At 44.9% G+C, this 26,760-nt stretch overlaps 1 protein-coding gene across 1 annotated transcript in view; it reads left to right on the top strand.

Moving 5' to 3' along the window:
• PROK2 (prokineticin 2) overlaps positions 1 to 26,760 on the top strand; it is a 96,155-nt gene that overhangs the window by 59,997 nt on the left and 9,398 nt on the right. The window contains exons 5-7 of the mRNA XM_025884867.2: positions 13,226 to 13,298; positions 23,230 to 23,324; positions 24,827 to 24,887. Of these exons, the coding sequence (XP_025740652.2) occupies positions 13,226 to 13,298; positions 23,230 to 23,324; positions 24,827 to 24,887 (229 nt within the window). The remainder of the gene's footprint in view (positions 1 to 13,225; positions 13,299 to 23,229; positions 23,325 to 24,826; positions 24,888 to 26,760) is intronic.

The following is a 26,760-nucleotide window of genomic DNA, read 5'->3' as shown; positions in this document are numbered from 1 at the left end:
TGTCTCGGCGCCGCCCGGGGCCGGGCTCCGGCCCCGCTCCGCGGCCGCCCGCGCGCCCGGGACTCGCGCAGAGCCGGGTCGGGAGCCCGGGGCCGGGCGGGGGCGAGCGAGTGTTTGGCGGCCTCGCCTCCGGCGGGGAGGACACCGGCGCAGCCCCAAAAGTTTCCGCAGCACTTTCTCCCTTTATTTCCCTCAAAGGAAGCGTGCCCGCGAGCGGCCGTCCTGGCCGGGTGCTGGGAGATGGGCCAGCCGGGGGTCGTCGGGTCCTCGCTGTGAAGTGGGGAGAGCGGTGCTGTCCTGGTGGCCTCACGGGGCTCCTGGGGCGCTCAGGACCCGACCTCTGCTGTCTCAGCGCTTGGGAAAGTGGGCCGGCCCCCTGGGAACTGCGCAGGGGTGGCTGGATCACGGACCAGCGGGGGCCTCCACTCCGTGCCCCACCGAAACTGCCACGGACACCTCTTGGCATTCTGCCTCAAACCCTGGGCAGGTATTTTCTTGACCATTCACTGTGCAGCCACATGCCTTCTAGGCGCTGGGAATTCAACAGTGAGCCATACCTCACTTTGTCAATAAAGTGGGGACAATTATAGCGTTCTCAGGGGACAGCTCAGGTGCCATCCCCTCAGAAACTCCTCCCTGACTGCCGTACCTAATTAGCACACCCCTATCTTGCAATCATTCTGTATTCCCCTGCTCTGTCTTGTTTTTCTCTGTAATGCTTAATGCTGCCACATAGTAAGTATTATGTCCGAATCTCTTTATTTTCAGTCTGTCTCAGTCCCTCAGTACTTTCCCCTCTGTTGAAAGCCGTTGAGCAAAGACTTAGTTTTTGACACTTGCTATATCCCAGCACCTAGAACTGTACCTGGCACGTAGTAGGAGCACAAGAAAATTTTGACACATGAATAAATGCATGAATGCAAAGCCCTTCTTAGTATCCGTTACCCTGTGGGTGCCCAAAGATGACACCTCAAGTTTGTCCCAAAAGCTTATGGAAACTTTGATGACACTGTAGCTGTGGTTAAATATTTGGAAGAAAGGTATATGACTGCTTTCTATGAAATTTACTTAATAGACCCAAATCTGGTCTTTAAAAGCCTTGCATAAAATTCCTGCAAGATTTTTTAAAAATGATAATCATCCTTTTAGGGAAGATAATTTCATTCCTTTCTTCTTGTTGGAATTAGCACCCTTTGTAAGAATCTATAAGAACTGACACTTGGAGCCACTGTCTTTTCCGGGGACACAAAGAAGTTGGGGGTGGGGTAGATACAATGAGTCTCATTTTCTAAAACATTTTCACTTTCATTATGGGATGCGAAGAAAGCATTTCACTGTGATAATAAGAGTGGGTTTGGCTAACATTAGCTGAATGAAATCATGTGTTTTTGTTTCCAAAGGTGTGCTGTAACTATTGTTGCAACCTGGTATCTGTTTTCGAGGTGTTAAAACTTGGACCTCTGGTCTAATGGTCTAACATGTGGAGATTGTTGCCTGGTGGAAACAGTATCAAGAGAGTTTCTTTTTAAATGGCTCACAAATTAGTCTACTTAAAGGCACATCATTTTAAGAATGGTCCAACGTTTTAATACTACATAACAACAAATAACTTTCTAAGAATATCTGGGGTCTTTCAGGATAAGAATACAGTAACTTCAATGAAGACACACACTCTAGCTTTCCTAGGATGCATTTGGGTGTTTTTGCTCTCTGAAAGCCAGCAATCCAATGAAATGTTATAGCTGCAGTGTCCAAATTTGTAATAGAAATAATTACATTAATCTAGAAATTATAATTACTTCCAGCATTGCTCATTTGAATTCATTTTGCCTGATCAGTCGTCCCATAGCTTTTATCGAACTGTCTCCACTTCTCTGGGAGTCCATTACCTTTACGTTAGCAGACCCCCTTCCCTTCAGGGTTATGAACACATTGTGTTCTAGAAGTTTTGTTTGTCACTTTTTCCCCCTAAGGAAACAAGATTCTAGAGACAGTAGTAAGGCTCTCAGGAGAGCCCCCCAAGGCAATCTTCATCCCAGCATAGCTGATGTCTGCCACTGAAGGCAACAGTTTTGAGTTCCACAGCATCCAGAGGCCTTCTGATCCCTAAAACTTTCCTTTGGCACCTACCACCTGTCCTGTCTTCCCTTTCAGCCTACTTTGTGACCAGAGACGAGTGATCTAGCCCCACTAAGCCTCAGTTTCATTGTTTGTAAAATGAGGATATTCATAGGCTGTCTCTCATAGGGATTGTTCTGAGGATTAATGGATGAATATAAAACACGAACATGGGTGCCCGGCATAGAATAAGTGCTTAATAAATATTGATAACTAACATTGTTACCTGAAGCTCCCAAATAACCACCCGCCCCCGCCCCCCCCCCCCACACACACACCAGCAGTCCCTGGAGCAGCTTGTCTGAACTTAGTGTTAGGAAGCCAGCAACCTGAACTTATTTCCCCCACTGGGTGAAATGGAGAGTCCCTTAAGTAGAGTTATTTGCATTTGCAATAGCAAATTCCAGTAAGTCCTTAGTTGTGTGTGTGTGTGTGTGTGTGTGTGCGTGTGCGTGTGTGCATGTTTTAATTAGACTGTATGGCTAAGAATGCAAGCATTTGGGGTATGATTTTGATTGGGGATATAGAATTGAGGAGTTTTCCTCCCCTTTTCTGGATATCGAAAACCCAACCCTGTCTTGATCTTGGAGGCTGCTCTTGGTTGCATGTCTCTGAGTGGTGACCCCCTTTCCTCTGAGCTTTATCTACAGCACTCAGTCCTCAGGCCTCTTGCCCCCATCCACACCAGTGATAGCATTCAGTTATACGAGGCATTCAGTGCCCTTGGTATGCTGGTGATTCCCACAGTTTTACACTTGTGCATGCAGTTCCTCCTCTCTGTCTCCATATGGATGTCTAATACACATCCAAACTCAACACATGTCAAACCACCTCTTCAGCTTCTCTCCCAAATTTGCCGTCTTCCATCTGTCCCATCTCAGATCAGAGCAGTTCACAGTAACTCCTTCCTTCCGGTTGCTCCGCCCCCAGATCTTGGTGACCTCTGTGACTCTCCTCTTCCTCTCTTTCCCCATTCCTTCTCCCTCCCCTGCATCCACTATGCACAGAGGCTATTGATTCTACCATCCAAGTGTATCCGGAATCCAATACATTCTCACCACCTGCATCCTAAACCCTGAGCCACATGGCTTCTCCCACCTGGACCACGGCAGGAGCGTGCTAACTGCTCTCCCTGCTTCTACCCTTGCCCCCTATGGTCCCTTCCCGTCACAGCAGCTGAAGTAATACCCAAGTTAAGGCCTGTCACTTCTCTGCTCTCCTTTTCACTCAGAGCAGAAGCCAAAGTACTTACAATTGCCCGTGAGACTCTGCAGCATTTCCTGTCCCCGCCCAATATGCCTTTCTCCCCACCCCACCCCCGTCCCCAACCCCTGTCTCCCTCTCCCTCTCCTTTCTGCCCTTCTAGCTCTTTCTCGGTCATCCCATGCATGGGCCTTGGCCACCAACAGTCCCTCCTTCCTGGAATGTTCTTCCCTCAGTCATCTGCTAGGACCGTGCTTTCCTCCCCATCTTGTCTCTGCCCAGATGTCATCTTCTCAGCGAGGCCTTCCCTAACCACTGACACAAAGTGGCACGCACATCCTGACACACACTCCCCATGCCCCTGACCCCGCTTTATTTTCTCCATAGGATTCTGCATTTGTCCATCTTTTCTCACTGGAACATCAGCTTCACAGGGTTCTTTCCACATCGTTCTGCCCTCAGCTCCTGTATCAGCCCCTGGCACAAGTCATCCCACACTGAATAGTTCAGGGTTGTGGAATTCTACGCCTAATGACTCCCCTTTCTCCGGTGTTGGTTCATATTACTCTGAGTATCATTTGTAAATCTGCGTCCCTAGCCCTGACCGCTCTCCCGAGCCCTGGACACCCTGTCGACCACGTACTGGCTAGCAATGCCACCATCCGACACATCTTTCGGAGTTGGAGTTTCCTTTGACTGCTCTTCTCTCTCAAGTCCACTGCTCCATCTAGTTCCACACTTCAGATGTTTGATCCCCTTTTGGAAAACTTGCTCCAAGCCTAAGCCATCCCCTCCTCTCCCTGTGCCTGCCTCCCTAGGCCCCAGTGCTCTCCAGCCTCCGGTACATGCTGGCCCTTCCTGTTCCCAAGCTCTGCCCTCCTCCCGGCATCCCCCACTTGGGCTACCAGGCTTAGCCTTCTAACCTTCTCCTGGTCTTGTCATTCCAAAACTCCCTGCCTTTCTCCTCTGCCACAGCAGTGGGTGATGACTCCATCTCTCACCACCTAAGTGTGCTTCTCTTGTGGTTTTGTGTGCTCCTAGCAGGTGGGATTCTGGATCTTCACCCCTTCTCTTACCAGTGCGGCTCCGATTGGTTTTGTTGTGGTGGTTTGTTTGAGAAATGGGCCACTCTAATTTGAAAAGAGCATTCCCCAGTTTAGAAACAAAAACAAAACCTAAAACCCCAGCCTTCAGATTATGTTATAAACTTCTATATTGCTGTTTTGAACATGAAATGCACCTTTTTTTTTTTTTAAGTCTCATCCCCTATATCTCCCCAACTCCAAAATACCACTCAGTGTGTCCAGTCTCTCTGGTAACAGGGGACTTGTGGCCCTTTTCCTGCATAAGCCATGGACTTGCCAGCCTCTGAGATTTGTCTCCTGATGTCCCTTCTGCTTGGGATGCCCTTCTCCTCTGTCTACCTGAAAAGCTGCCATGCATCCTTCAAGGCCTTGCAAAGATGCTAACTCTGTAATTGTCCTTAAATAGCCCTTGGCCCAGGCAAGATTGAGCCCACCTCCTTTGCACTCCTGCAGCATTTTTTTTATAGGCCGGTATTTGTAGAATGGATTATTGATTGCTCCTCTTTCCCTCCCTCGTGACCGTGAGACTCGAGACTGCCTCATGCCTGACTCCCTGGAGAGGACATTACAGTGCACATAGTAGGTGCTTAGAGAGTATTTGTGTTCTTGTGTCTTTAGTCACAAAGTCAGCCCAGTCACATATGTCTCCCACCAACCCCCTCCCGCCGCCGCATCGGGGTTTACCTCTACCCAATCAGTGTTTCTCAAAATGTCATCCCTCGCCACTTACATCTGAATCACCTGGCTGTGCCTCTTCAAATACAAGCTCCCAACCCTGCCCAGGACCTGCTCTCTCAGACCTTTGGGGTGGAATGCACATTTGTAACAAACGCCTTATGCATCACAACTGGAGAATTACTGCTCTGTTTATTGATCAGGTCAATGGAGCATAGTACTTGTCCATCATTGTTCTCAGTGCTAAGAATGCAAGCACAATGACAACATGATCCCGGACCTCCCAGGAGGGATGTCTCTTGTACCACAGCTTCCATAGCATTGGTGGAGTGTTCTGGAAGGTACCAAGTTCCAGAGGGATTCCCCCTTTCACAGTGTGATGCTTTCGCATGCATTGCGATGGTGTGGTCCATAATAACAAATCTGATATGGGCCGGTGGGCCAGGCTTGATAGAGAGGATCCCAAAACCATTCTTGTTCATAGAGTGGCCTGTGGGACCAGGCGAGGGTAAAAGGCAGCGTGGAAGGATGTAGTTGAGAGGGAGACGGGCTGGCATCTGCATCTGTTCCCCTCATTTTTGCCTTTGTGAACCCACAGGCTCTCTTAATGGCCCAGGATTTTACTTTCTGGAAGGGGGAAATGGTCTCCAGCTAGCTGGGGCAGGGAAAGGCTCTGACCCAGGGGCTCACAGCCTCTCTACCTGTGCGTCAGGGGTTGCTTCCTGCAGTTGGACCTGGAGGCCTTAAACATCCTCACTCAAAAGTTACCAGTCCTTTCTTGGTACTAGCTGCTCAAAAAATCGATTTTCCTTCTTTTAATATTACAGATGCCATTTCCTTATTTCCAAACCTAAGACAGCTAGCCAGTCTTTAGTGGTCTGGCATGGTGACAGTCCAGAACCTGGCCTCAGTTGGCTGTCACCTCTCACACTCTTACAGTTCTCTTCCACCCAACCCCTGTGCACCGAGGAATTAATTATATGGCAAGAGGAAGAGTCTCGGTTGCTCATGTCAAGGAGCTTAGAGGCTAGGAATGAAAATAGAAGGAAGCCTGGAAAAAATAAAAATAAGCTAAACATGCAAAAATAAAGCATTTAGATTATGAAGCATGTTTCAATAGGTGCATTATTAAATGTTAATGAGAGGCCCTGGACCATTTTTTGTATGTGACTCTCAAACAGGAAGCTGGTATAGCCACAAGCCACAGATCTATCTAAAAGTGATTAAAGTGAAATCACCTTTAATGGAGTGAATGATATAGGAGGGATGCTCTTCATCATAGAACTGAGCCTGTGCAGATTTTCCCTCTGACAGCTGAGCCCCATGTGAACAAATTCACCAAGACTGGCTTTTAGGAGACATATCCCTGGCTTTGAAGTTTCCCTCTCTAAGGCTATTCTCTTGGCTCAAATGAAGTGGTCACTCATATGAGTTGGAATATTGTCAGTATTCATTTCTTCCACTAACATCTAGTTTGTGTGTGTGCGCGCATGTGTGCGCACGCACTGGGCATGTGTACACTTGGATATATTGTCCCATACATAAAATTTCACATCTTTTTCCATGGTAGCCTTTAGTATTAACAACCACTTACTTCAGTGTGCTAGGTATTACAGTGGGTGCTTTACAGAATTACCGACCAGGTCCTCGCAGTATTGAAGTAGGACATATCAGCAACATTTTACAGATGAGAAAATTGAGGCCCAGAGAAGCCATTGACCAAGGTCACACAGCTAATACAGACTAGAAACAGTATTTGAGCTAAGGCCTGTGTGACCCCAAGCACTGGTGTCCCTAACCCTGCCGAACACCACTTCCCTGTGAATGTGAACAGTGAATGAGATACGGTTCTCCCATATTTCATATTCTGAAATAAGGAAGCTAGATGGGACTTCATTGGTTATCTGGGCCTACCACTGAATTTCACAAATGAGGAAACCAAGCTCCTGTTCCATGGGAAAAAATTAAGCCAAGGACTCCCTGCTTCACTATTTGCAAAGAAGAGACCCTTGCCTAATACCCATATTTAAGAGCCTGTGTAGGATTGTTCTTCACATTTAATGATAACCTCATCTTGATAATCTCTCTGGTGATGACACAAAAATATATATCTGTGAGAAAAGTGATTTTTATGTGTTTTTGATGATGCTGTCTATAGTTCATTAGCTTTTACTTGCCCAGTTGTTAGCATTTCTTACAGTGACTTGATTTAGATGACACAGGCCAGCACATCTCAAACTTCAGTATATATAAAAATCACATAGGATTCAGCAGGTGTCTAATGGGCCTGGAGATGCTATAGCTCTCACACCAGGTGATGCTACCAGTTGACTGACCGCACTTGGGCAAGGATGCAGGCAGGATTTGGGGAAAACCGTCCCAGCTTCTTCTCTTTGTGAGAAGCATTTCCAGGTATCCAGGTCACTGGTTAAGTGGTGCTATGGCCTGCTAAGAGCTAGCTAGGTAACAGTGAAGATAATTTCCTTGGGTATTTACCAGGGCTTCTGTCTCCATGAATTATTCATGAGCCTCCCTCACCTATAGCAAACATATCTTTAAGGGTGGGGTTCAGTGGAGAAGGCATATTTGTATTGCAGGGAAATACACTGAGGTTGCAAGCTGCAGGAAAGTTGAGACTGCTTGGTGCAGAGTTGTACGCATGGCACCAAGCAGAGGATGGGTCATGGAATAAGTGATCAGTTTAGGCTGGTGACTAAGAGCAAGGCTGCCAGCCACCCATGGTTCAAGTCCCAGGTCTGCCCCTAGCCAACTCTGTGTCTTTGACAGGTTACCACTCTCGGACTTCGTTTGCTTATCTGCAGAATGGAAATGCAACCATTATTTACCTCATGATTGAGGAGGAAATGAGATCGTGCATGCATGTAACACATGATACATAGTTTGTTTTTGGTTTTTTTTCAGTTATCGGGGGCTCAGTAAGTATTTCTGGAATAAGAGAGAGGATAAAACGCTTTGAAGCATTGCAGACTTAAACTGAGCTAAAAGAGTTCTGTCTTGTGAAATTCTTAGGAACCTGCTTTAATGAATAGATAAAGATGATTTGTAAGTAACTTTTTGCATATAAATGGTGCTTAGGTGCCTAGAAACCATTTAAGCAGAACAGTTGGTCCAAACTTATGGGACTTTCTGCTTTCTCCTAACTCCCCAAATGAAAAGAAATTTTAACCAGTTTTACATAATGGGTCTTAAGATGCATTTCCTGTTATTCTGTTATGCAGTTGAAGATGCGCAGGAGTAATATAAAGCTGGATTGGGGAGTTAGGATCTTAAGTAACATTAAGAGTTCCCCTCTCTTCTTTACACTAATCTACTTGGCAGACCTCGAAGGATCCCATCCCACTTCTGCCTTAACCATTGTAACTTCTGGATTAGCCAAGTCCAAGTGGAAACAGCCCTCAGGGTAGCTTATGGCCTTCAGCACTGAGACACTGGCACCTGCTGCGCTTTCTTTTCTGAGGAGGGAACCTAGGAGTTTCTCAGCTCTGTGTGTAACTCTCACAGATTTCTTGGGATTCTTACTGGCTGCCCCAAGATTAGAAAATGTGCTCAGTGTCTCTTAGTTCTAATTGTGCTCTTATCTGTTCCTGTTTTTTCTGCTTCCAGTGCTGCTGCTGCTGCTGCTGATGATGATATTAGCAACCATTGCTTATTAGATGCCAGGTATTGGGTAAATGCTGTGTAGAGCATTCACGCATGTCATCTAAGTAGCAAAATAATGGGTGGCATAGAGACCATGTTCTCAGAAAGGGGAAGTGGGGGTCAGGGAGGGTCAGGCTTGCCACACAGCTGGGAGGTGGCAGAGCTGGGACTTGAACTCAAATCCGTTGATTCCAAGGACCATCCTCTTAACCCCTCTGCTTTCCTGCCTTCCTGCTATAGCCCATTTGTGGCTTTTGTTTGGTAAAGTATCTTCTGCCCACGTCTGGCCCCAGAAGGTGATGGTCTGTATGTGTGTTCTTAAGTGAATTGTGTTCCTTGTATAACATTTTGGGATATCGTTATTGCCGGGGAGTCTGGTAGCCTCCAACTCAGCCCTGCATCTCTGTGTCTGCCCGCTTCCAAGAGTGTGGCCAGATGGATGGTGGTGGAATAATGACAGGCCGGAATGGGTCCAAGGAGGGAGTAGATAACCTAAAAAGGGATGAGAAAGGGATTTGCCCTAAGACACCATGTGTGACCCTCCCATGATGACAGTGATTGCTTGGTTTTTACTGGGAGCCATCCTTGTCTAAGAGGAAGATCATGGGCATCAGAGCTTGACCAACCAGGGAAAGAACACAGATTTGCTACTGAAAAAGCCTCCCTGAGCCTCAGTTTCCTATTTAGTAAAGTGAGGATGATGATAGCAACTTGATGGGACTGCTGTAACAGCATAAGCAAAACCCTCAATAAAAGGAGGCCATTATTACATTAATATCATTAAATCAGAGGAAAGACTTCTGGCAAACACTTCAAACTCCTTAACCTGATCCATTCAGGGAGCATTTATTGTCCCACTGATGTGTCCTCAGCTGTAGCTGCATACCGGGAGAAGGCAGCCTAGAATTCAGAGAATGTGCAAACGGGTTCTGATTCCTTGGTTCTGTGATTTCCCACAACTCTGGCTGTGTGTCCTTCTAGGAAGGGTCATCATCGATATGTACACCCCCCACTGCTTTCTCCCCCACCTTCTCCCTCCCAGGCAAAGAAGAGAGGATCTGACCAGAGTTGCTTTGTCTTCAGGAGCCTGGGGAATTCAGAAAGCAGGGGTACTAGAACTCCATGAGGATAAGGACTTAGTCTAGAATGACCCCTGATGTATCCCCATCAGCTAAAAGAGGTGTGCACTGAATCTTTGTTGATTAAATAAATCACAAATCCTCTGAGACTCTTTGTTACATGTCTGTGTCAGGGTTTCTCGGCACTGACTCCGGTGACATTTTGGACTAGGTAATTCCTTGTGCCCTCTAGGATATCCTGTGCCCTCTTCCTGCTAGGTACCAGTGGCATCCCCCTCAGGTGTGACAACTGGAAATGTCTCCAGGTATTGCCATATGTCCCCCTGGGGGGCAAGATCACTCACAGATGAGTACCTTTGGTCTGCAGAATGATCTGGGTTTGGTTGGGGTTCTGTTGGGAGGTTTAGGTTTGTAACATGAATGGAGTAAAAGGACTTTTAAAAGATCAGAGAATATACTATACATGTGAGATGAGTAAAAATGTTTCTTTCCTTGAAGTGCATGGCAAACATTTATCTTCCGGTTGGTACAGCTCTGTCTTAGAGTGATAGGGAGGAGGGGGTGTGGGTACTGCACGGTGAGCAGCCCACATTGCTACATTGCTACTTTAAGAAACAGTAACAGTAGACACTGCAGCTTCTGGTTCAACTTTGAACCAGCAAGTCCAGTACAGACTGACCTGTTTACAAGACAGATGATTTTAAAATCTCAGCCTGTTTACCCTGTTAAAATTGATTCTGTGGCTAAGGCCGGTTTTGCTTGTTAAAGATGTCCCAGGGCAGGCAGGAGGTTTGGGCACAGTGGGATTTTTCAGGGACTGTTGGGATCAGACTTGGCTCGCAGAAGAATGCTCTCCCTTGAGCTGGCCAAGCCAACCACTTAACTGCAGTCAGAAGTTCCAGCACCATTGTTGCATTACTTTGAAACCTGGGTATCCATAAAACTGTCCAGCAGCTAGAGGAAACCCTTAAGATCCCAGAATCCAACCTTCCCCATTAAGAACTCAGGAAACCAGAGCCCATAGGAGCTGACATATTTCCTTCAAACGCCCATACATCCGTGTTGTGAAACATTAATCAGAATAGAACTATCATGAAGGGTGATCCTGTTGGTTTTAATGAGAAACGGAAACTAGATTTCTCTTAAAAAAAAAAAAAAAAACTTGAACAATGAAACTGAGGGGCCCTAAATGATTTTGTGTGATTGTCTCCTACAATAGAATAGAAATAAAAGCCTGGAATGTAGAGACAGAGGCATTTAAAAAGAGGCATAGAAAGCAAATGTTCATCAGAAACTTTTTCCAGGTTAAATGGTATTATCCTCGCATTGTATTAAGTTGACATGAATGGCGAACATTCAAATACTCGTTCGACACAGTTACACATTGAAGTGTGACTTTAAGAAATAGTAAAACTTTGAAATACACAGTTTTAAAAATGAAAGAAAGGCAAAGTACATTTCCTTCCTTTGGACCCTAACAAGCCCCCATCCTGTTCATAAAGGAGTTGTGTATATATGCTCTCCTATGTGCTTTGGGTGATCCAGGGATATCTTGTGGGGCATATTTGGTGGAGAGGTTAAGCTAAACTTTTCAAAGGAAAATCAGCAATGGAATATGTGCCAGTAGATTTTCATATAAAAAGCAAAAGATTTTTCGTGTGAAAATCTATCCAGAAAAAAAGTCCAAGGTCTGTTTTAGTGGGTTTTTTTTTTCAATCTTTTTATAATTGAAGCCAAAAATGGTATAAAAACCTGCATTAAAGAGTAAGTTAATATTTATTCATGTCAAGGCAGTCTCAGTGGACTGATGGATTCACGTGGGGCCCAGGCCCCGTGGTAGCTCGGTGCTGTTCACCATTCTCTTCAACATAGTGACTTTAGGCTTCAGGTCTGGCAAGAAAATGCAATCATGCTGGTTATTGCGGATTGGCTTTTTTTTTTTTTTTAATGCCCAGCATATTTATAAATAACTAGAAAAGAGTTGTAAGCCCAATGCATTAAGGTAGATTTATTTGTCGGACGTCACCAACTTAACAGTGTCCTTTGTTTGCCCTCAAACTAGTCCATAATTATGCTTCTTTAGTGACCTTCAAGCAAGGGAACTGTATTCAGAAGTGCATTTTTCTATTCCAGTTATATACCAGGGAACATTTATTGGTCCATACTTCCAGGAGTTTAGTCTGTAGAGCCCTGTCACTCATGTGTCATGCCCCCCCCCACACACACACACCTGGGCATGACCCTTTTCTTTGCTGTCCTCCCTGCCTCTGAACTCTGTGGGTTTTGTGCATATCTCTGGTGTGCAGTGGTTTTATGATTCTCCAGAAAGTGCAATGTCTTGAGGTTCTGTGGGATCTGTGTCTCTGAGGGTCAGTGGCTGCTAGAGATCCTTTTTTTTAATAGATTCCGGATTCTAGTGGGTTGACTGTGAGCCAGCATATTCTCTCAGCAAGCCTCATTTCCCACCTCACAACCAGACACAGGGCTTTCAAGCATTATTTGAGTGGTGAATTTTCATCTCTGGCCTGACATTCCTGGATCCCAACAGTCTTGAGCAAAAACTTCTAGTTCAGTGTAGGGAAAAGGAAAAAGGTGGCAGGAATTGAGAATCTTCACTTCTACAGATTGATGAAGCCTTGTCATGTTGCCCCTAATCCCAGGAAATGGTGGGGGGTAAAGCCTGTCTCTCAAGCCCGATGTTTCTGGTGAATAAACCTGTAGTATGTTGCCATCTAGTGGACCGTATGGCAAACTAAAGATTAATGTATTCTGACCGCAGAGCTCCCCAGAACTAATATCAGCCCGAGAAAATAACTGACAGAATTTTTCCAAAAGCACGTGTTGGGGAAATATATGCAAATTTCAGGTGCAACTAAAGTTGACTTTTAGTAATCATGTTTTCTTAAAGTTGGCAAAAGGTTACTCTGTTTCTTAAGAGGTCTTGAATATTTACCATCAGGGAACTAACAAGTTTTTCCAAACATGTCACCGGGCCAGGGCCTGTGATTTCACTGTCACCTGTACTCTGGGCACAGTTTCGTATCCAAAGTCCTAGCAAAAGGCTTTGTTGTTACAAGGTTATTTTAGTATTTTTTAATAAAATGTGATTTTTTTTAAAGTTTAGTATTTTTTAAAATGTGATTTTTTAAAGTTTCCAGTATCTTTCTTACATACATTTCCTTTTTTTAAATTAAATTTCCACAGAAAAAAATATGCTTGCTTTTAGGAGAAGCAGACACATGACTTCACAGAGTAGGAATTTCACATTTTAAATTCTAAATCACATCCCAGAACTGTCTGCTGCTGTGGTTTCAGACATAATTTGTGTGAAAACCTGTGTACTCATTTCATGAACATTGACGACTTGTTTCACTTGTGTCTTTGCTCTTTTGTTTGTTTGCTTAGATCCCTTCCTGGTGCCACAGCCGCTGAGTGTGCATCCAACCTGAAGAAAATCTACACAGTACAAACAGTACAGGTAAGACCCAGAAAGGGACACACCAGGTGACCACGGTGTATGTGGGACATTTACTCCTCCAGCCGGAAAACGGCTGCTTCACCGGCAGTCCCCACCCAGGCTCCTGTCCCCGGGCCAGCTCTCAGGTCTTCTGGTGGCGCTGCGCTTAACTAGGTATAACCCAGATGCTGGCTGTGCACACCTCCAAGTGGCCTTCTCTTCTGTTGGGGACCGGCTAAAACTTATTTACTACCTAAACATTTCACAGGCCCTCAGGAGCAGCAGACTGTGGTGTGTCCCCACGTGGGCCTGTGTCCCCATTCAAATGCCAGCTCGGCCACTCCCCGTCTGAGCTCTGACCTCTGTTTCCCTTCTCTGAGAGGCAGTAGCGTCCCCCTGCAGGCTTACCTAAGGTTACAGGCCACATAGGAAAAGCAGGTGGGGGTTGAGCATGAAAGTGGAAGGTGTCAAGCCTGTTTCCTACTTCACGTTCAGCTTCCATCGTCCTCAATTAGGCACGCTATCAATGCCTTTAATTTCTGTAAAGTGGGTATAACGAGAGTACCTCTCTCTGGAGTGGTTGGGAAGAGTGAGTAAGATAATGTGCATACTATGCTTAGCAGGATGCCTGATACATTGTAGGTTCTCCACACACGTAAGCTCTTAGTTCTATTCGTTCTTTCTCTAGCCAACCCTTATGAAGAAAATTTCTGAAAAACCTGATTTATTTAGTCGATCACATTTCCATGTTCTTTAAAAGCAAAGTCTTTCAAGTGTATCCCCTTTTTTGAGGTTAATGCACTGTTATAGACAGAATAAGGATTTAAGGCTGCTGTCTACTTGCAATGACTATATGTTTAGAATGTTCTAGAAGGGCCAGATGTTGTGCCTCTAAATCTTTTAATGTCTTAGCAGTTTCACTGGCTGGGCATCTAGACTGTGTCCCTTAGGCAGTTTCTCACATTTAGAACTAGCACAAAGATCCATTTTTCAGAACTTCTCCCACTGTCTGGTTCAGAAAATTTGGTATTCTCTGTTTTGCAGTCCCAGGAGTCTGGTGGTAAGGTGTCATGCATGGCCACTGAGCCAGGTGTAAAGACACAGTCCAGACCATTGTCCATTTCCGATCTAGTTGGGAAAATGGCATAAGCACATGGAAAGCAAAAGAACAGTGCTGCTGTAAATAATCCTGTGGAGCCAAGTACAAGCAGTGTCACAAGGCAGCATGTGGGCCACTGTCCAGGGGGATGACTGCTCTCCAATTCCAGGAAAGGCCTCCTCTGGCTTCTTCCCTGAGGTGACGTTGTAGACTTTTTTACCTCTTCCCCAGCAGTCATCATTGTACGAACCTCAGAGCACTTGATTTTGAAGGCTGTCCCCACCTGGAAGTTCTTAGATCCCTTTGACTTTTGGAGGGACTCAGTAGACTTTTTCCACTCCATTATGACATCAGGTCCTCAGAGCTCTGCCTGGGATTCCAGAACAGACATTGGTAAAGTCAGATCAAGGGGTCCGTTTGTTTCCCTGACCCTGTGTGACCACAGAGCATTAGCATCCAAGCAGCGAGTTAAACAGAGGCTTCAGAGACCGATTTTTAAAGTACCCCGGTTGGCACATACTAGGAAATACTTTCTTGAAAACTATACTGGCAGATAATTGATTTTCAGTAAATGGAGATTTCCTAAATGTGCCGTTTGATAAGTTTTGACAAAGGTATGCAAACATGTAAGCACAACCCAGATCAAGATAAAAAGATTTGCATTGTCAGAAAGTTAGTTCCTCTGCCCTGCCATTCATCCTTCTCTTCCAGAAGCAACCACCGTTCACATTTCTATCACTATATATCTTTTTGCTTTTTATTGAACATCCTATAAATGGAATCACATAGTACCATACTCTACTGTGTCTATTATTCCTTTCCCTCAATAAGTACTGAAGGATTAGGGTGCCTGGGTGGCTCAGTCGTTTAAGTGGCTAACTCTTGATTTTGGCTCAGGTTATGATCTCGGGTTCCTGGGATTGAGCCCCCTGTCAGGCTTTGCACTGAGCAGGGAGTCTGCTTGAGGCTTCTCTCTCCCCCTCTCCCTCTACCCCTCCCCACCACAAGTTCACTCTCTCTCTCTCTAAAATAAATAAAATATTTTAAATAAATAAATACATACATACATACTGAAGAATTGAAGGAATGAATGAAAAGTTAACAAATGAACCACTTTCCTAAACCACAACAGAACTACTTGCAAAAGGATCCTTTAGGATGTAGTCCCCATTCTCAATGGGGGCAAAAACTGATCCTTGGTGGGGTGGAAAATCCTACTGTTTTTATACATAAAGCACAGATATGTATCCAGTACATAAACAAACAAACCGCTTTGCGGTGGTATTAACATTTCACAATGGAGTAATTAGAAAAAAGGGCTCTTTGGGGTGGGCTGGAGGGGATGTGATAATGAAACACTGCTCTAAGTGATCAGGAAGTTCTTTCATATCTCTGATGTGCCTCTGTCTGCCTCGGTTTCCTTATGTGTCAGACTGAGGGTATAACGCTGCCTACTCCCTAAGGTTGAGCGAGGGTTAAATGAGATTGCCTCTGGTTCTTAGTCGTGCTTGGCACTTCATGCTCAGACGTTGGCAGCTTTTACTAGAGTGGTGTTGGATGCTACCCCTTGGCGTCATCTGTTGACGGGTGAGGAAGTGGGTGAGGGTGTAGCGTCATCACACTGCCTGGGTTTCTATCCCGTATCTGCCACTTACTAGCTCGGGCAAGTTGCTTAACTTCTCTGTATCTGCTTACTCATCTCCAAGACAGGAACAATCTCGATATCCCTACTCATGAAAACACGTTTAACTTATCAATAACTTCGGGGATTCCAGCCTGTGCATGCCCTGAACATTCGTGAATAGTCCTGAGTATTGAACAACTGGCTGTGGTGCCAGTTTTTAAGTCTTTCGAGGACATGCTTTGGTTCCCCTGTGTTTTTATTCTGTTGATTATGTATTGATTCTTGGACCCTTGCTCTTTCAGCTCTAAAAAACTGCACCCTTAGTGTCTGTGATTTTTTCCCCCCGTCTCTGTTTGGGTGAAATATGAGAATCCTGTGTTATTAATGACTGCTTTATAGAGAAGGATATAATGTGTCTTTTTGTACTTTGAGGCCCTTCAGCAAATCAAAGATGTTGATGGGGGCGGGGGAGGAATTGTTATTCCCATTTATTAGCTGCAGAGACTGAGGCTGAGAGGTAAGTGCTCTAAAACATCCAGTGGAAACAGCCAATCTTGCCATGCCTCAGGGACTAGAACTCCCACCCCTTCTAGTTCAATTCTTTTCCTTTCACTCTGCCCTGACTTAGGGGGGAGGGGGAAGGAGGCGCATGCTTCCACAAGGCCCACTGACCCCTGCTGAGGACACTCTCTGTAGCCAACAGTAATTCTCTTTGCTTGGAGTTAAATTTATTTCTTACTTCCCTGCCTTTCTTGGAAAATTCCATTTTTTCATCTAGTTGTGTTTTCCAGATGCTTATTGATTCCTTTTACTCTTTTGTAAACATTTCCAAATTTTCCACATTTCTCCTGTGTTTTTATGTCCTAAATGGATGGAGTACAGAATAGAACACAGCTTCTGAGCAAGGCTGATTCTACTTGTGGGAGAATGAAGATCTACCTGCCAAATATGATTTGCAAAGGAGGGGCTCCCTCGTCCCACTCTCTTTCAGCATTGCTACCGCAAAACCCAGCAATTCCACCCCGAAAACTCATTCTTCTGCCACATTCTACCCCACCTAGGTCATCTGTGTTATTCCCTTCAAGATTTTGCCACACCATGTCCCACTTGGGCTGTGTTTTACCCAGTATTTCCCATAAATTGGCTGACTTTTTTACCTAAATTTACATAATACAGAAACTTCGTGTTTCTTCTGTAAATGGATATCCAGCATCATTTACCATAAAGGGAAAGTCTTCATCAAAAATACATACAATCTGTTAAAATTATGAGATGTTCCTTCTGTACCTGTGTCCTGCCAGTGATATCAAGACATTATCCCTGGGCGCCTGGGTGGCTCAGTCGGTTAAGCGTCTGCCTTCAGCTCAGGTCATGATCCCAGGATCCTGAGATGGAACCCCCATGTTGGGATCCCTGCTCAGTGGGGAGTCTGCTTCTCCCTCTGCCCCTCCCCCTGCTCATGCTCGCTTTCTCTCTCTCTCTCTCTCTCTCTGTCTCGCAAAAAAAAAAAAAAAAAAAAAGAAGACATCATCCCTCATCAGAAGGTGTGAAGTTGTTGTGCTGTTATAGATCATTAAGTTAGGATAACAGATTGCCTTCCAAATCATTGGGGAATGAGGGCTGTCCCTTTCAGAAAGAGAGGTTTATAGGTCAGTACTGGTAATGAAGAATGATGTGAAGATTGATTCAGATTTTGAACACAGATGGGCAGCTCACAGTGGGTGGCATCCTGCAATAGAACGACCTGGAATGAACCATTTGGGTGAAGGGAGGGGACCGAGGTAAGAGAGAGAGACTCACCGTATTGAAGAGACAGAAGGCCCTGCAGCCAGGTCTACCTCATAGGTCTGTCGAACACAGACTTAATTTCGAGTAAGACAGGATTCTTTATCATTTAATTTATTCATGATGTGTATAACGAGATCGACATTTATAGTCACAGCCCATTTGTGCGGAAATAGAACTGCAGTCCGGTTACCCATGATCCTCTCTCTCTGCTGGCTTGCTGGCACTGGGGGCCACTGTGTGGGTGGGGGCTGAAGGGGGAAATGAAATCTTGCACAGTAAAAGTAATTTAGTCACTTCAAATGTAAAACTTGGTCTCTGAAGGGGATCAGAATATGCCACCCCCAAAACTGCCACTTTAGCGTAAGAATTCTGTCAAGCTAAAGGCAGTTGAAAAACAGCAGACAGAGGAGGAGCCTTCTGCTCTCCTGTCTGCCTAACATCAGGCATAAATTTCCCTTTTAAGGGTGGCGTAAACTTCCGTTTGTAAAGGTAGCCCCCTTTCTTGTCACTTGGGTCTGAGAGCAGACCTTACTCCACAACCGTTTCTACCGTGTATGTCCTAGTCACCTCCCCCAACGGACCACCTGTAAGGGGCCCTAGACCCCTTTTCCTTTATCCATTCACTTTTCACAGTTTATCACCCTTTGTGATAATGGTATATGAGCTTCTGAGTCCAACCACTTTCTTGGGCTTTCACTTCCATTTTCTGAAGCCCCTGTGCACTTAAAAGTAGTAACATTAATAAAGAAATATATACCAGTGGGCCTTATGCAGGAAGCAGGGTGCACACAGCTCTGATGTGTTTCCCCAGGCTTTTCTGTGGGCTCTTTCCTCTCAAAGTTTGAATCCCACTTAGCGCCCCAATTCAGACTTTGTGATTTATTCAGTGACTTCCTATGTGGTGAGAGATTGCCCTAACACCCTATCCTTTATTTTATCTACATGATGATGAGTCTTCCAAACTTTGGTTCTCTCTTTAAGTCAGGCCTTTTTGGAATTCAAAACAAAACCCACCTCTCAAGTACCCAGTTCTTGTAGATCAGAAGCACTTTGCTTTCAGCCTACTGTGTCTGCTGTCACTTAAAAACATCCTTTAAGTTCTTCCCTTGTTGCCTTGTTTGTTCTGGGTTCTTTCTTTCCTCCCCGCAAATATCATTGACTCAGTTGGTAGGAAGCAAGCTCCAGACAACTAGAAATTCATTCCTATTGAATGGAAATATTTGCTTATTATTTAAAAAATACTCTCCTGGTTCATATGCTGTGACCCTCAGAAGAAAGTCTGGATTTTGGTGGGGTTTTTTTTTTTTTGGTGGGGGAGGGTGTTTACTGGGTGTTTTTGTTTTATTTTACACCTGCTCGTCTGTCACAACACGGCATTTTTTCCTTCACTAGTATTTTCAAGTATGTTCTCTTTCTCATTTCTTCAGAACATTCCAGTAGAAAAATGAGGGGGAAATTTGTCAGTTTTTCTGGTAATGAATGATTATCTATTTGGCAGAAGACTATCAGTTGGGGCATAATTGCTCCCATAAGAACTAGTAGACTAGGGATTTATCAAGTGGTCACACTGTCTGTCTAGTGAGTCTAACCACACCTTGCTTCCTTAGTTGAGGCATATCACAAACTCTCCCTTCACCTTTAATCATTGAGTTATCTAGTGCAATAACTATCTACTTGATATGTAGAGGAGGAAATTGGGTTGCAAGGGCCCCATGAGCTGTGAAGGTGATCCTGAGAACCTTGGTCCTAAATCCAGGTAGACTTGGATTTACAACTCCACTGGACAGCCATCCGCCCTGTCTCCATTCTTCAGGGAGGGTGCCAGAATGATGCTTGAGAACTTACCCACCAAGGTGTGGACTCTGGGCAAGGCTGGCCCTCATACATTCAGCTCTGTTCCCCCAAGAGCTCATCACAGTGCATGCCCATAACTGGTGCCTGCAAATGTTGCCCACATGAATGATGCCCGACTTTTATACCTTTCCTCGTCCAAGGGGGATCATTCAGGCTTTTGAAAAAAGCACTTAGCTATGATTTATCAACGTTGTGCTTACTTTTACTCCAATCTACTGTTTGCAGGCCACTTTGAATTAAGTATAAGAATTGTAAGAATTAATTATAAAAGCCATTAGGCTTTTGAAATCTATTTGCAAGTTCCTATCTATAGTAAAATTTAGGTATTTCAACAAAAATAGAAATGTGGTCCAGAGAATGTGATCCAGTGAAATAGCCCTTTTACTTTTGCAGAGTAGGAGGAGGGTCTCAGGAGCTGTGTGATGCTGGATTCCTTCCTCAGGCTGTTTCACCATCATGTATATGGTCATCCCCCCTTATCCAACAGGGGTGCATTCCAAGACCTCCCCGTGGATGCCTGAAACACTGCATTGTACTGAAGTCCATACGTAGTAGGTTTTTTTCCTGTACATACATACCTATGATAAAGTCTAATTTATACATTAGGCACAGTAAGAGATTAACAACAATAACTAATAATCAAATACAACAATTATAACTACATACTCTAATAAAAGTTATGTGAATGTGGTCTCTCTGTCTCAGAATACCTTATTGTACTGTACTTACCCTTCTTATGATAGGAGATAATAAAATGCCTACATGGTAAGGTGAATGACATAGGCATGTGACAGAGCATCAAGCTACTATATAGACCTTTTTTTTAAGATTTTATTTATTTATGTGGGAGAGAGAGAGAGAGTGAGCACAAGAGGAGGGAGGGTCAGAGGGAGAAACAGACTCCCCGCTGAGCAGGGAGCCCGATGCTGGCCTCTATCCCAGGACCGTGGGAGCATGACCTGAGCCAAAGGCAGACAGACAGTCGCTTCACCGACTGAGCCCCCAGGCGCCCTCTATAGACCTTCTGATGTTCTGTCAGAAGGAGGATTCTCTGCTTCTGGACTGCAGCTTACCGTGGGTAACTAATTGGGCAAATATCCGCCATATCGGATGAGGTTTGCCACAAGGAGACAGACTGCTTTAGGGCCGCGTGCTTTTTGAATGAGGCTCTTCTCAGTGGTGTTGCCAGATATTTTGCTTCTGTTTTGTGTCCATGCACAGACGTGTAAAGATGTGCCTTCATAAGTACCTGAAGTCAGAATTCAGTCTATTGCTGCGTCTTCTTGGGCTGTAATCTCCTCCTGTCAGATTTGCCAAGACTAAAAAAATCAGTTGTCTGTTTATTTTCAAGAGAAGCCATTAAAGCTACAGACCTTAGCACGATCCTTAGAGTGTTTTCTTTTTGGACGAGAAGAGCATTGTGGTGTTCTTTTCAAGGTGCTTCAGACCCTTGGTGAAATGCCAGGATCTGAGAACTTTGGCGGGGGCTGGAGGGAGGGTAGGCAGTTGCTCTGGTTTGGGTGCCCCATTAGGAGGCTTGACGTTTAACAGCACCAAAGTCCTTTTAGTTAAAGCAGGGATTTTTATGCTAGCATACTTATATCCATAAATTCTACACAGATCACTGCCACCTTATCACGGAAGTCCCAGACTAGAGCTAACCACCATACTAAGCGTGGCGAAGAGCATCGCCTGGCAGGACGACCTCTTTGGCAGGCATCCCTCATTCTGCGACTCCTTGACCTGGTCATGGCTTACAAATTGGAGAAAGATGTGCCTAAAACATACAGTAATATTTTCAAAGGGAATAGCGTGGTGGTTAAGAGCACACATTTTGGAATCCAACTGTTAGGCTTCAAATCCCACGTCTGTCTGTTCTTACACCACAGACCAGTATTGGAGTCATGTTATCATTTGCACGAATAGCAAACCATTTATCGGGTAAATACCTCCCTAAGGACAGATACACCTCTTTGAGGACCTGCTGTTACTACTAACCTATTTTCGGCTATTCCGTATGTGGTACCACTTTAATGTAAGGGATCAAGGTATTCTTGATCAGTCCACTGCCAGGTGGTTTTCTGACTTCAGTTTTATCTTACATTTCATTGTTGCTTTCCTTGCAATTAACTGGGCTTTAATTTTTACACCAGACAGGCTTGAACAACTCCTAAGGATTATCATTCAGTGTACATAAAATTTCATTCCACTGATGTTACTCCATGGCAGAGGCCCTAGGATTTATTTTTCTAGTTGTTCTGTTGCTTGTGCTGTTTTCCTCAGATCTACTAGGAGACCCAGACAGCCACCCTTTACTTACCCTACCACACAGAGTGATAGTTTTTGTTTGTGTAGTAATTCTGTGCATGGAGTTCATAATGTAGTGGTACGATGGCCCATTCCAAACAATCTGGGAAGGGCTTTCTTATTTGTAAACCCAATTCTTGTCCTAATTCTAGTGGTCATACCAAACACTGACTCTTAGACAGATTAGTCTCTGGGCCTGCATTTCCTTATGTATAAAATAAGAATAAGAACTGTGCCCCCTAATGAGGTTGTTGGTAGGATAGATGACATGCATATGTAAAAGTTCATAGACTGAAGCCACTATTATTAATGACTCTTACTACTGTTACTCTTATTCTCTTATTTTTATATAATCTGTTTTTGTCCACCAGCCACCTTTCATCTGAGTTAGTTCCCATTGCTATAAGAGAATACTGTAGACTGGAGGGCTTAAACAATAGATACTGGTTTCTCACAGTTCTGGAGGCTGGAAGTCCAAGAGCACGGTGCTTGCATGGTTGGGTTCTGGTACAGGTCATCTTCGTGGTTTATAGACAGACAGCCATGTCTGAGGGCTATCTGAGAGAGAGAGAGAGGGAGGGCTTGTTGTCTTTCTCTTCTTGTAGGGACACTAATCTCATCATGGCGGCTCTATCCTTCTGACCTGATTACCTCCCAAAGACCACACCTCCTAGTACCATCCCATTGGAGGTTAGGGTTTCAGTATATGAATTTGGGGAGGACACAAACATGCAGTCCTACATTTTGGGTAACTTGTTGCTTCAGTAACTTGAGCTGTTCCCTGTTCCTTCTAGAGGGGAGAAGAAAGCAGAGAGTGCATAAGGTGATCTCTCTTTGCCTCCTCCGTAAGCCATCCCCTAATCCGAAGTGGAAGTCTCCTTCTGGGCTTAGAAAGAGGGCAGTCTGTGTTATGAGGAAATATGGTTCACTACGTATATTCAGCACTCAGGTCTTTATTAGATGCCATCCACTGCCGGAAAAGTCAGTAGCAAAGTCCTTGACCAATTTTACATGGAGAAACGTTGCATAGGGAGGTTTGCTTGATAACCATAGCTTCCTGTGAAGCAAAGAACTTGGCCCAGCATCAGCAAGGAACATTCTTTAATGCTATATTACATTTTCTAGCAGAAAACTAGAAAGATGACTGAAAAGAAAATCTATTTCGAATGGATAGGACTTAATGAGAACTGATTTTTTTTTCTTTAATGCATTAATTTTATAATCTAGTGGCATAGTAAATCAATACTGGGTATATTAAACAAAGTGTTTTTCTTTTGAAGATATTCTGGAGTGTGTACAATAATATCCCTCCTGTGACTAGCCTGCCTTTGAGATGTAGTTATCATTTAATGAGAGGAGAGAGGCGACCACTTTGGTAAGTGTCAACTTGTAATTTGAGGTTAAGGTGGGAGGAAAATGGTTGTGAACCTCATAAAATATTTACTTCATGCCAAATTGGAATGCCAAAGTCATTTTCTCCTGGTAATGATGGAAAGTAATTTTAGCTCTTACTAAATTATGAAGGAAGCTGCTGCCTACTTTCCCCTTCACCCTGGGCTCCACGATGATGAGTAGGTTTCTCAGTGTTCCCCACTGAACACCCCATTGTGGTCTCACCAAAAATAGGTCATTGTTCATATGCCAAAGTTATGATGCAGTTCTTTGTATGGGGTGTTGCTGTATTTTGGTTTGTTCTTTCATTTGCATGATAATGACCTAGACAGTGGGGTGTAAAAGCTTCTAGGCTGGTGGGAGATGAGAGGAACAGATGAAGTATCCACATCTGCTGTACAGTTGAACCTCAGAGACATCTCTTACGTGGACCCCATAGAAAGTATGGGAGACAGGTCATGGCCCAGGGTCTAGAGGAAGGGATCCTTCTTTAATAGCTTGGTGTAGTGATGAGGGTGGTAGATAATAAGCCAGTTTGCTTAGGCTGGAGTCCCAATTAGTAAAAAATTCTTACATTGTGTCCCTCAAGTGTTCTAAGTAACTGAGATGTCCACTGGTAGGGCTGATTTCTGCCATACCTGAATGCTCACATCTTTTTAGGAATCTGATGCGCTCCATTAGATTCGCTTTGCTTTCCTCTGAGTTGGTGTAATTTCTCAGACAGGCTCTCCATTCGTGGTGGCAGAATGGCTCTCAGGAGCTGCAGTCTTAACACCCTACAAATGTATCAATCTCAGCCTTCACCAGACCCCATAAGATGCTAAGGCTGGCTGTCAGTGGCCTACTGTGGGTCCTTTACATCTCTGGCCAATCACAAGGACTAGAAAGAGGCAGTATTTTCATTGGCACACCTGGGTCATGAGCCCATCTTTGAGGCTAGGATGAGGAATCAACCCTATTGGAATGGGTCTGACATACGAGTAGGAGACAAGGAGCTCCTTACAGGGAAATTAGGGTACTTTTACCAGATGAGCAAGCAGATACTAAACAGGAAAACATGGCAGATGCCCACCACAGGGGCCGAGTCTCCTATTAAGCATATAGTGCAAGGTCGATAGGAGAATCAGACGAGGCCATGCCATGAATGTGGTACTGAAACATAAAGGCCTTCACCCGTGTAAAGTACTTGTATTAATTTGTCCATCCCTGGTAGTGTAGGGAACCTCTCACCGCCGCCTCCTTCAGGGTGAGAAGCTGGCCGCCCCTTGCCACCCCTGCCCTTGTGGTCACTGAATCCCACTTCCTTCCTTCCCCGTCCACACCCCCTTTCTTTTTCTTTCCTCTGCTTTTCCAGTAAAAGGGCTGAGGGAGAGTTTATTGAAGAATGCTCCAGTTGTTGTTTTTAATGTCATCTGTGGTTAAACTAAACACATATAGACTCATTTAATCCTTGAGTGTAATTTTAAACCCCGGTCTCTGATCCAGGGAAGAGGAGAGCAATGCGAAGGGTGGCGTATGGAAGATGAAAGTCCCCAAGGACAGCACGGTACGTTTGTTCTGATCCTCTTCCAGGACTGGCTACGGTTGGGGTTGTTGTTGACGGCATATGGTGAGCCTCTTGTGCTTCTTAGGCAGTCCACTTGGTCATCTCGGAACAGGACTGGGGGTGAGAAACTCTGTTCTGACCTTCGCGATTTTCTGCCCCACAGTGTCACCTTGAAAATGTAGTATCGTGTTTCTCTATAGAAATGATGCGGCTGTGGGACTGTATCCTAAATTCTGAGGAGCTGCGCACTGCTGAACTTTACAGAAAGGCTGATGATGGCAGTCATTTCCTCACCAGCCATGACCAACATGTGGAAGTTGGTATACATAGTGAGAAGCAGATTCCTGCCCACCAAAGGCTTGTCCTTCCTCCACTGAACTTGGTGTGGAGACAGGGGATGCTTGGGAGCCCATGCATCTTACCATTTGGGGAGGGTTTCATGTAAGGCTGTGCCCAGCCTCCCTGCGGGACTGACAAGAGCCCGGTTGGTAGGATGGCCTGCTGAGACAACTGGTTTCTAGTGGCCAAGCCTCAGAAACCGAGATTTTTCTAGAATAGGCTCAAATTCATCATGCTGACTAAAAGTGAACATTTGAACCCATTCTTAAGCTTTGGGAAACCAAAGCACTTCTTTGAAAATGGATGAAAGGGCAGAAGCTACCCGTGTCACCTTTTCATGGTTTCTTTCATGTGGATAAGCTCAAAGAATTACAATGTCTCCAGAGACCCATAGGTTTGAGTCATTTCCCTGTAAGCACAAACCTAAAGATGTGGCCACATTTATTTGTTAATGATGCAGACTACCATCAAGATGCATAGCTCCAGGATTTGCCTGTTATTTGGCTTTCATAAAAAATGTCAGGGGAGCCAACAACCAGGCAAGGCCTGCAAAGCTCCTCCTGCCCCCCACCTTTAAAAGGAGAGAACATAGGTTATTTTTAAATTCAGGGAGAGCACGGTTTCCTTTTCATGTGCTTTATTGACTCACACCAAACTTTGAGTTCTGGTAGAAAGAACGGTGCCGTCAGCGCGTGGTGAACAGTAGCTGACGGGCGCATTTGCCCCTTTCTCTTCTTGGCCATCTGCAGTCACAGATAATAGCACGTTCGTGTCTGTACAAGTGAAGTGTCCTCTTCACTCACTGTCAGTTGGGAGCCTGGTGGGCCAACCTTGTTTGACGTCACAACATGGGAGGGAACTTCCCCTTTGCCCTAACTTCCTTGCAACACCCTCAGCTTCATCATGAACGGTGTAAGACGCCGCAGTTGGGACATAGAGAACAGAGGATGATTTCCAGAAGGGAGACCAGCAGAGCCAAAGGGGGCCTCTAGAAAAGGGCAAATAAAATCCTCCCTGTGAGTGAAAGCTCACGGTGCTTAACTGCTATCGTCTTGGTTAAAAACTCAGCTAGGCTGCTTTCAGTTTATTAGAACGTAGTAAGAAACACTATTATTAATAGTTAATATGTAGTGAGCACCTGGGCATGGAGCAAACATGGCAGCTATTTATGGAACCGATCTTATCTCTTAGCTTTTTTTTTACTACAGTCACAATGCTAAGCCCTTTGAATGCATTTGTTGACTAATTTCATGGTCACAACAACCCTTGGGAGTTCAGCCCGTTGTTATTCCCTGCTTGCCTAAGGAAACTGATGTTGCCAGGGGTTGATAACCTGCGCACTCACAGACTAAGCAACCTGGCAGGATTCAAATCCAGTTCTGGAAGAGTTTAGGGCCTGTAAACTCTGGCAAGGAAGGTAAATGGGACCAAGAACTTTTTGAGGGGGGATAACTGGAAGAACTTTCAGGCCTCCAGCTACCCGTGAGCGCATGCTGGCTGCTGATTGGGTGGCCTGAGTAGATCTTGGGTAGAA

This window comes from Callorhinus ursinus, unplaced genomic scaffold (genome assembly GCF_003265705.2).
Source record: "Callorhinus ursinus isolate GAN/ISIS: 27379988/994484 unplaced genomic scaffold, GSC_fseal_2.0 scaffold15, whole genome shotgun sequence".
NCBI classification, from domain to species: domain Eukaryota; kingdom Metazoa; phylum Chordata; class Mammalia; order Carnivora; family Otariidae; genus Callorhinus; species Callorhinus ursinus.
The sequence above is the reverse complement of the archived record's forward strand: the minus strand, read 5'-3'. Positions and strand labels throughout refer to the sequence as shown.